Source organism: Lygodium microphyllum, unplaced genomic scaffold (genome assembly GCF_053477565.2).
Source record: "Lygodium microphyllum isolate KBCC unplaced genomic scaffold, Lygodium_microphyllum_v1.1.10 scaffold_31, whole genome shotgun sequence".
Taxonomy (NCBI): domain Eukaryota; kingdom Viridiplantae; phylum Streptophyta; class Polypodiopsida; order Schizaeales; family Lygodiaceae; genus Lygodium; species Lygodium microphyllum.
This window is the reverse complement of record NW_028229514.1, coordinates 1,305,540-1,315,880: the sequence shown is the minus strand read 5'-3', so window position 1 is coordinate 1,315,880 and position 10,341 is coordinate 1,305,540. Positions and strand designations below refer to the sequence as shown.

The following is a 10,341-nucleotide window of genomic DNA, read 5'->3' as shown; positions in this document are numbered from 1 at the left end:
TCACATTCTAATTTGACATCTAACAAAGACGGCCTGTTGAGACTTGACAGCGCACGAGCTGACAGAGATCAAGGTTCTCAAGGCGAAGACACGCAAATATTTTCTCTGCACCCGTTTATATTTTTGCACTCCTTTACAGTATACTACACTGCAAATATTGTGTTTCACTATCTCCTCTCTCTCTACTCTGTGTTCACTCTCTCTCGGTCTTTGTCCTACGCTTCCGCATCGCTACACTTTGACAAGCCTAAAGATATTGTAGTGATGTGATTGAGAAGCCAAGTTGAAAAATAAGGACGTTTGATTGGAAGCACTTGCTTCATCCTCGGCCAGTGAAAGACTGAGATTGGGTGCTAGTTACTAATAGTAGTCTTGACAATCAACATAGCACTATTAGAAAGGATTCAAAGAGATGGTTTGGCCCATATACTGAGAAGGTTCCTTGACACAGAGAATTGAGTTGTTCAAGAGAATATTTATCAATGAGTCCTATGAAGAAAAGCGAGATAAGAGCATGTGCATCATAGCCTAGAAGATGAAGACTACAAAGATCAAGAGCCTAAATATGCTGATGACTAAAGGAGATGTCACATACCAAAGGATGTGCAGATTTACAAAGGATGGATGGCGTGTTGAAGTTAAATTTAAAAATCACCTTACAAGAGGCACATTGCATGGACCATCATACATAGATATGCGAAGAGATGGACTACCAAAGGACTCTGTGAAAGCATGATTTTTTGGGATATCAAGATCAGCACAGTCATGGGCTGCAAGGATCAATCAGTGCAAAATCCAATTTTCGAGTAAATTTAGGGCATCAAGCGTGGCTGTTTGCAAGCTTTTTGTGGAGGCAAAGATGAAGGGGACTACCAAGCATGAACTTCAAGGGTGCTTTATTGATGAACAGGGCTGATCTTTGAAGGTGACAAAAGAAGAATAGAGCTAGAAATAGGGCAAAACAGGGCTGAATTACAGCAAGCCACTATTGTCTCGAATCTTATTGCTGTTATGTATGTACTAATATCCTGAAACAGGAGAGCCTATGGACCGATTTGATGCAAACTTGGTTCATTCCTGTACTAGAACAAAAGATTGATATGTTGGGCAGATCAAGAGGCTTATTATTGGTCTGGTGCCAGGTATGTTATGAATATATGGGCTGAATAAGTGCAAGGCTATTCTCATACATGAACAGGACTTTTCTTGTTCCATAAAAGTGTTATTTGTTGTCCAAACACTTGTATGATTGTTTATACTCATTCAGGGCTGATCACCCAGGTTTATACTAAACAAAGGTCTCCAAAACTGATGTATATGCTATACATGTATTGGATGCTTGCTTTTATGGAATACAAGATGCTGCATACATGCTTTAAACCTATCTACGAAACCTATGTCCAATCCCTCTTTTCATCTCCTCTTTCCCCATCTTCAAACCCTGAAACCCATCTCTTCTTAAGCTGAACTCTCTCATCTTGAGACCCAATGTCTTCTGGCCATACACGAGAAATTTCTTGACACCGCATCTGAAACAAAGAACATTAATGGCCACACATCTTGGTGATTAGTTAGGGATGAATTTCCAAAGTGCTGCAACTCTGTTGTGGGACCAGGCCTATGAACCTGCAAATTGTATCGGTGAACTCTCTATGGCCAGATAAGTCTTTTTGCATCCCTGCTCGAACTGCGAACCCTGCTTTTGGGGGCAATAATGCAAAGCTCATAAAGGGCCCTGATTGCACATTGATTTGCCTTAACTCGACTGGCAAGGATGCATATGGGCATTATAATTGCTATTCTTCAATAAATTCACCACCATCATAGGCAGCAGCTCTGGCACCGGTGCAACTCTGATGAGAACTGAATGTTGCCATCAGCTCTACTTGTGGCACCCAAACTCCAAAGCAATACCATAAGAACCATGTGAAATGTCCAGTGTCTCATCAAGAAGCCCATCCTGACTTGCATTTCAATCATCCAGTTGATTGTCGAGTTGAACATGATCCAACCAGTTTGAACTTATATTGTCCACTTTGTATGATCAGCATCTATTACCCCTACTCTATGCCCTGAAAAAAGGTAGCATGACACTAAGTGAATACTTCCACTTGCTAGCTACCCACAGGCACCATGGGCACTGACTCTTCTAAGCACATTGGCAAAAGTGCAGCAATTCCCAATTCAGTAGTTTGCTGTGCCCTTCCATGCTCTTTCATCAGCTTAATCCTTTCATGGTCCTCCCACAGTTGCACATCCACATAAATGTTGGACATCAAGGTGATGAGTCTCAGCAGACCCCATATGACATGCAAAGGCATGCTTGCCAAAATCTAAGTTACCCCACTTTCGGCATGCACCCATCATGATACTCCACGTAACAAGGTTAGGCTGAAAAGGCATCCTCTCTATAGTTGCCAGTGCCATACTGAATTGGCCAGCACGACAAAATAGATCAATCATGCAGTTATAGTGCTCTATAGTTGCTGCAATGCCAAACAGTCTGCTAAAAATGTCAAAGAATTTCACCCCTTGATCAACCAGACCTGCATGACTGCATGCAAAAAGAACTTTAAGAAATGTAACCTTGTCTGGCAACATGCTTTCCTTTTCCATTCTTGCCAACATGAGAAAAACTAAATCAACCTCTCCTTGACTAGCATACCCTGCTATAAGTGCATTCAATGAAAATAAGTCTTGAATGGGGAGTTCTTCAAACACTTCCAATGCTTCTGCTAGTGAGCCACATTTTGCGTACATGTCCACCAAAGTACTTCCAACCAAAGGCTCACTTTCAAGTCCCTCTTCAACGATCATGCTATGTATTCCTCTACCTTTGTCAAAAACTCCAATGCACCCACAAGCTTGTAACATGCAGAGAAAGGTGATCATGTTAGGACACAAACCCTCCTGTATCATTTCTTCAAAGCAGTAAAGTGCATCTTCACCAAGCCCCTGTTCAACACATCCTGTGATCAGCGCAGTCCAGGAGACAACTTCATTGAGTTGTAAATCAGCCAACACTTCTCTTGCTTCTGCAAGTTTGCCACATTTTGCATACATGTCAACCAAGCTTGTGCCAACCCAAACGTCTGTTTCAAAACCCTCCCTAGCAATTTCCATGTGCAAATTTCGTCCCTTATCTAAGCCTCTTAATCCAGCACAGGCTTTTAAGCTGCAAAGATAGGTTATGGCATTGGGAACAAAGCCCTCCCTCTGCATATGTTCAAGGCAGTTTAAGGCTTCCTTACCAAAACCACCTTCAGTATAGCCTGCAATTAGTGCAGTCCATGAGACAACATCTCTTGCTGAAAGCTTGTTAAACACTTCCTGTGCTTCAGTTAATGCATCACCTTTAGCATACATATCTACTAAGGCACTGCCTAGAAAGGGATCTCTCTCAAAGCCCTTCTTGACTGTCTCAATGTGTATTTCTTGACCAGTCTCTACCGATTTCCGGCTGCCACAAACTTTTAAGATCCAAATGTAGGTGACAACAGCAGGAGAGAAACCATCCAACTGCATCTGCTCAAAATAGTGAAGCGTTTCTTTCAAAAGTCCCTGTTCAGCATAGCCTGCAATCAGTGCATTCCACGTTATTTCATTTCGCTTGGTAAGCTCATTAAGTACTTCTTGCGCTTCTAGCCATGCTCCACATCTTGAATACATCTCTATGACAGTGGATCCAATAAAGCTGTCCTCTTCAAATCCCTCTCTAACAATCTCAGCATGCAGTTGTTGGCCCCTGCATAGATCTCCATTATTGCCACATGCTTTCAGAACACATATAAAAGTTGCAGCAGAAGGAAAAATACCCCCCATTCGCATCTGCTGTATATGGTTCAGCATTATCTCATAGTTCCCGTGCTGAGCATACCCAGCAATCAATGCATTCCAGGAAACTATGTCTTGAACTGGCAACTCGTCAAAGATTTCTTGTGCTTCTCTAAGCAGGCCACATTTCCCATAAATGTCCACCAAGGTATTACTTATAGAGATATCTTTCTCATATCCTTCCTTAGCAACCTGTATGTGCAGTTCTTGGGCCTTTTCAAAAAATCCTAGTGTACCACAAGCCTTTAGACAGCAAAGCAATGCAACTCTATCCAAAACCACATCCTTCATCTGCAATCTCTCCAAAAGGAGAGATGCTTGCTCATCAAGCCCATGTTCGGCAAACCCAGCAATCAATGCAGTCCATGAACCCAAACTTGGATTGGGCAACTCATCAAACACTTGTTGCGCTTCTTCAAGTGCACCACACTTGGCACACATATCCACCACACTACTACTGATGAAAGAATCCCTTTCAAATCCCACTTTAACAATCTCTGCATGGATCACTTGACCATTGTTTACAGCTTGTAAACTGCTGCAGGCTCTCAAACAACAAACCCAGGTGGCAACATCTGGAGATGTACCCTCCAATTTCATTTTGACCACACAATCTAAAACTTCTTTGTGAAGAAAATTTTCACTGTAAACTAGCATTAATGCATTCCATGAAGCCAAGTCTCTAACTGTTAGCTCATTAAAAACCTTCTGTGATTCTGCATACAAGCCACACTTAGCATACAATTCAACTAAAGCACCACCAACACACGGATCATTTTCAAGGCCATCAAGAGCAATCAGTGTATGTATACCTTGGCCAGTTGCTAAGTCTCCCACATTGTTGCAACCTTTCAAGCTAGAGATGAATGTGAAAGCATCTGGAAACAAATCCTCTGCATGCATTTGAATCAAGCAAGCCAATACCTTCTCAGTAAGCCCGGCTTCGGCTAGACCTGCTATGAACGCATTCCATGAGACTACACTGCGTTTGCTAATTTCATCAAAAACATCCTGCGCTTCTGCTAGCAACCCACATTTGACATACAGGTCCACCAAGCTAGTGCCCACAAACAGCTCCCTTTCAAATCCCTCTTCCGCAATCTTAGCATGCAGTTCTTTACCCCTGTCTTTGGCACCTATACTACTACAACCTTTCAAGCAGCAGACGAATGTGACATCATTGGGAGTTGCACCATGAAGTTGCATATCTCTCAAATATTGAAGTGCTTCCTCACCAAATCCATGTTCAGCATATCCTGCAATCAGGGCAGTCCATGTCACAACATCTTTGTCTTCTAGCTTATCAAACACTTTTTTTGATTCAGCCAGTGACCCACATTTAGCATACATATCCACCAAGCTGCTTGCAAGGAAGGAATCTCCTTCCAAACCCTGTTTTGCAATTTCCACATGTACACATTGCCCTCTTTCTATGCATCTCAGCCTAGTACAAGCTTTTAAGAGACCTCGGATAACATCTCTGCTAGGTGGTGCACATTCATCCTGCATCACCTGGAAGGTGTTCAAAACACCATGAAAATCTCCAGATTCAAGGCACTCCCTTACACGGCAAGTCCAAGACTGCTGGCTGCGTTCTATTGGTTTATGACAAAACTTTAATCCGGACACAACACGTCTGTTAACACATGCCGCTGCCATGTGCTACTGCATCTTCTTGTTCATTGTAACTTCGATATGCAAGTGACATTTTGCAAACAGGCCATTATCTGCAAGTCTGGGGGCTCAAATTTTAACCCATGCCCTGATATACATGTGCAGGATGAGACTGGATTTTTTGTTGTGTTGATATGTATAAGCATAGGGGTTAGCAATAGAACCGTACTTCGGCACGAAGCACCTGTAATACCCGATATGGCCTGGGAAGCATTTGAATCCCCTTCGGATTAATAGGTAGAGATAAAAGCTGGCAAGTTCACTCCAGCTATGAGGACGCGGACACAGTAGACTTACTTGATGTACCTTCTTTGAGCGCGTTTTGATGTAAGTCCTTCACATAATCATCAAGGGGCAGAGAGCATCGTCGATGTTTACAGCTTCAGCCTTCACTCTTAGCATCACCATGTCCGGTCTAACCAATCCCGCAGCGGGCTTCCCACCAGCCACAGGGTAGGCGCGTGAAGAAACAAGCCAAGCGAGGCTTTTGGAAGAGGAAGAGAAAGGCGTCTGCCAGCACCAGGATCGGCATTCTCATTGATGCTGATGATGATCTCGCGAACATTTTTTTGAAAGTTCGTGTTAAGGAACTTTCCTAAGGGTGCTTATACATCGAGTGATAGATGTCCCACACCTGCTCAAGAGTGTGGGCATGCACTTTTTGAAATTGTGGCACAATAGCTATACACACCAAGAACGTCATAGTTTGCAAAAAAAAATTCAAAATAAATATATAGCTTTTTTGATTGGCTGCAAATACAAAGATTGCACTTTTGTCTATCGCTTTATATAGTGACGAGGGACACTCCACATCCAAAAGTGTTCAAGGAGTTTAGTAAGTTAGCAAATCATGTCCTCTCCACTGTGTGAAAGAGAGTGAATGCCCAACCCCTAAATAAATTCTTTGATTGGTTAACAACTTACATAGCGGCACCCCGTTGTCATGGGATTTTATGTTTACAGTGTGAAAAATGGAGATGTTGTGGATCATGTAGGTCTGCATACTTGGTCTACAAGAGCTTCAGGATAGGTTACAAGACATAAAGCAATGACTCTTTAAGTTCATTTTGCTTGGATTTCACTTAGTTCAACAAGTCCACTTGGTTTGAGCATGGGACATGGTATATGCCTTTGTTAATGACTTAGGTAACTTAAGTATACCTTATGAAACTTAGGAGTTATGTGGATGAAGAGCAGGGCCTTCAGCGTGATTGCGGCACATTTCACGAGCATGGGCTACAAGGAGAGTGCTAGCACAACTAGACCACAGGAGGAGCTTCCAATGCATGCAACTCAAGCTCAACTCAAGGGGAACGGTCAAGATTAATGGGAGGAAGGTATTGTGTGATTTGGCCATGCATTTTGGGAAGGGAGGAAGAGAGCTATGAAGCTGTCCTGAACAAGGAAGAACAGGGAATCCATGACCAGCAAGGTCTTTTATTACTTCATCTTCATTCTCAAGGCTTTTCTTGATGCCTAGAGCTTGATTCTTATTCCCATGATCTAGTGTACCACTTGGAACAACCAAAGGTGTGATTTTTCTTGGTCTAAGGGTTGTTTTGGATTGTTCAAAACTGTCATAAATAGGCTAGCTCATAGTCCACTCAATTTGAGAGAGCTTGTAAGTGATCTAAGTGAATATATGTATTGGATATGGTCCCTAAACAGTAGGGCAACCTTGGGCATTCATTAGAGAGGCTTATGATTGGATTTGTATGCATTTTGGAGCCTTGATTGAGGGCTGGAATACACAGCTATTGTCAACGTTGAAGTGCTTCTTTAGTTTTGACAGGGATTTGACAAGAGCATTTGATATGTGTCTTGGTTGTAGTGGCTTCTACCCTACTAGTTTGAAGTTTGCATGTAATTTTGAGGTGTCAATGGATGGCAGCAGCATGGATCATGGATTATGATCAAGGATTATGTTAAGTATTTGAGTATGAGCTGAGCTATTGTCTCAGTGTGTCTTGGGCTTTGACCCACCCTTATTTGTATGTATTTAGTTATGAGCTATGATTATGAGTTGATGTCTTCCATGTATGACAGGATGCTGAAATAAATTGATATGTTTCACCTCGATTAGTTTTCTTCTACATCTTCTATTTCTTCAAACCCCTTTTCTTTCATCTATTGCTCTCCCTGAATCTCCTTTCACCCTACTCTCTTGCTCCCCTGGTAGACTTTCGACCCCAAATGCTCCGACACCGTCATTTGTTATGTAATCAATCTAATTCTCAATGGTACAATATAGTGCACATTTGACAATTGAGGGAGACATGGACCAACTCTCCCTTGGAACTAGTGGAGCATAGCAAGATCCAACCCTACGTAGATTGGGATCCAAACCAATACAAGATCCAATCCCTCTCAAATTAGGATCCAATCAATACTTGGAAAAACCCTTTGCCAATGAATATATACTAGATGATATTGCAATTGACGACAACCAAATTATACTCCCGCCCGGATCGTGAAATTATAGAGAGCTTAGTCCACTTTTAAGCTTATTAAGCTTATAAACTCAAACTTAATGAACTTCTTCTCAACTTCTCTGTCAACAAAAAAAAAGACTTTGCAAAGGAACTTCAGAAGTGGTTCTCTGCCTCTCTTAGGAGAGGTCCTTTTTTATCTGAGAGCACAACAGGGGGTTCTTCATTGCCAAGAACATGCCTGTATTGTTGGTTATCGCGAGACAGCTTGTAGAACCCGTTCGTTCCAAGAGCTTCACATTTGTGCGAGATGGTAAGCAATTGGAAGCTCTTGATCTCAGCTTCACTCTGATACCACTATTGCACAAATCGGATAATGTATGCACACGTAGTGAATGCTGGAAGGTCCCCAAGAACAAAGAATTATACAAAACCTTCATAAAAGCAAAAAGAGAGTTTGCACGACATGAGACAAAAAGACAAATTGGGTGCAGTCTCCCCCATGCCTTGTGTGAGCACTTCACAATGCATGTATTTATAGATTTATTTATCTCCAAGCTCAATAATAGCCCACTTTACAAATACCATGCTTTTGGCTTTTGTGTTTACTTTAGCCCAAATAAAGAGTAAGGTGTTTGGGCTTCCAAAAGTTGTTGGGCTGTGCTCAAATACAATGTCAAATAATTAAATATTAAACTGAGTGGCTATGCGCAAACAAAATAATAAATGTTTTTGTCAAGTGCTTTGATAAATAAGCACGCCTAAATAAGTATTGTCACCACGCCTTTAATGATAAGGTGCGTGCGCATCAAAAATAGTAAATCTTCTAGGAATTTTGAATTCATGCCACCGTTGTCATACGGGCTTCGCGTGGGGGTTTGTGAATGTTGCTCGCTGCAGGGACGCTTAGCAGGATGGGAGCAAAAATATCAAAAAGAGTATTTAAGCCAAGATAAGTACATGGAGTGAAAGAGTGATTAGAATTCTCTTTCAAATGATTTCATATGTCGGCATGTTAAGGAGAAGTAGGAATACAAAGATTTCATTCTCAAACATAGTTCTCTTGATTGCTATACTCAAGAAATAGAATAGAAGAAGTTCAATGAATTCATTCACAAGAAAATTTTAGAGATTGGTCACAAGAGAGCTTAATATATCATAGATATGCATAAAAAGAGAAGTGATTACTGTTTTTGAAGCATGGACTCTATCTTATCATGGCTCCTACAGGAGATGCAAGTATCGGGGACCAAGTGCAAAGGGTTAAGTAGAAGGATAGAAAGGGAAAATGGTAAGAAGGGAGAGATGATGGCAATATGATGGTGCTAGTATCAATGCATGGGGTACGATTGAGATAGAAGACAACCCTGCATAGGTAAGAACCCCCTTTGATATTGCTCGTGTTGTGGGAGTCTCAGAGATTAGAATGAATATGCCGTTTTCGACCAGCAATAGGTAGTGCTCCAGAGCAGATTCAATTGCTAGTCCTAATGCTGAGGAAGCTAACTCAAGCACTATCAAGGCTGTTGTTATTGTGCCACCTGTATTGTTGTTGATGGTGCTGCTTCCGTTGTTGTTGAAGTAACCAATTTTACTATTGTTCCCTTTAACAATCGTTTGGAAATTCAAGATGATCAAGCTATTGACAATAACATTGAAGATTTAGGATGATGCAACTCTTGTTAGTAGACTACAATGGAGCCCGTGGAGGTGGTAGTAGCCAAGGGATTGGCAGAGCATGGCACTGGTAGGGAGGCCATGGAAATGGCGGGCTTGGCACCGCAGGCTCTGGTGGTGATGGCCAGTAGGCGGGGGGACCGTGGAGATGGCGATTACTGGTATATTGCATTTGTTCTTCATCACCTTCACATCTTCCGTCAGCAACTTTATCGGCTCTATGTGGCATGCCGTCAATTCAATGCCATCGACTCCCTCCTTTGCGTAATGTCGCTATAGTTATCGACTTCAATTGTCCCTTTGCTGCAGGTCTTTGTTATTCCACACCCCTATTTCTGCATTGTTCAGGCCGCCATCTTTATACCCTCACAGTTTGACGATGTCCTCCACTTCACCTTCCACCATCCTCTTGCTTTCCTTCGTTCTTAATATATCTAGTGTTTTCATCCTTCGTCTTCTTTTGTTGATCCTGAATCAGCACAGTGCTTTTCTTGTTAGAAAAGCTCGCCATTAATCTTATTGTTTTTAAGCTTTTTACTTGTCATCACAGCTTTCGTCACCTAGCTACCACATTGCAGAGTATGCCGCCCTTATCCTCTTTAGGCCTAAAGTAAGCTCAAAGGCCTTAACCTTCCTCAAAAGGTTTTTGAGCCTAATTTTACTTAGGCCATAGTTCTATTTATCTCATAGGCCATTTTGTACTTACCATTGGGCATGTGATTTTGTT

At 41.9% G+C, this 10,341-nt stretch overlaps 1 protein-coding gene across 1 annotated transcript; it reads right to left on the bottom strand.

The window, feature by feature from the left end:
• Window positions 1–1,201: 1,201 nt before the first annotated feature.
• LOC148009258 (pentatricopeptide repeat-containing protein At5g27110-like) lies at window positions 1,202–6,090 on the bottom strand. Its single transcript, XM_087673601.1, has 2 exons — window positions 5,806–6,090; window positions 1,202–5,711 (listed from the first exon to the last, which is right to left on the bottom strand). Exon 2 carries the CDS (start codon window positions 5,491–5,493, stop codon window positions 2,233–2,235), a length of 3,261 nt encoding a protein of 1,086 aa, XP_087529727.1. The 5' UTR covers window positions 5,494–5,711; window positions 5,806–6,090; the 3' UTR covers window positions 1,202–2,232.
• Window positions 6,091–10,341: the final 4,251 nt, after the last annotated feature.

Bases quoted from the DNA above. Each gene is read 5' to 3' on its own strand.
- LOC148009258 (XM_087673601.1), bottom strand. From the start codon at position 5,493: ATGGCAGCGGCATGTGTTAACAGACGTGTTGTGTCCGGATTAAAGTTT.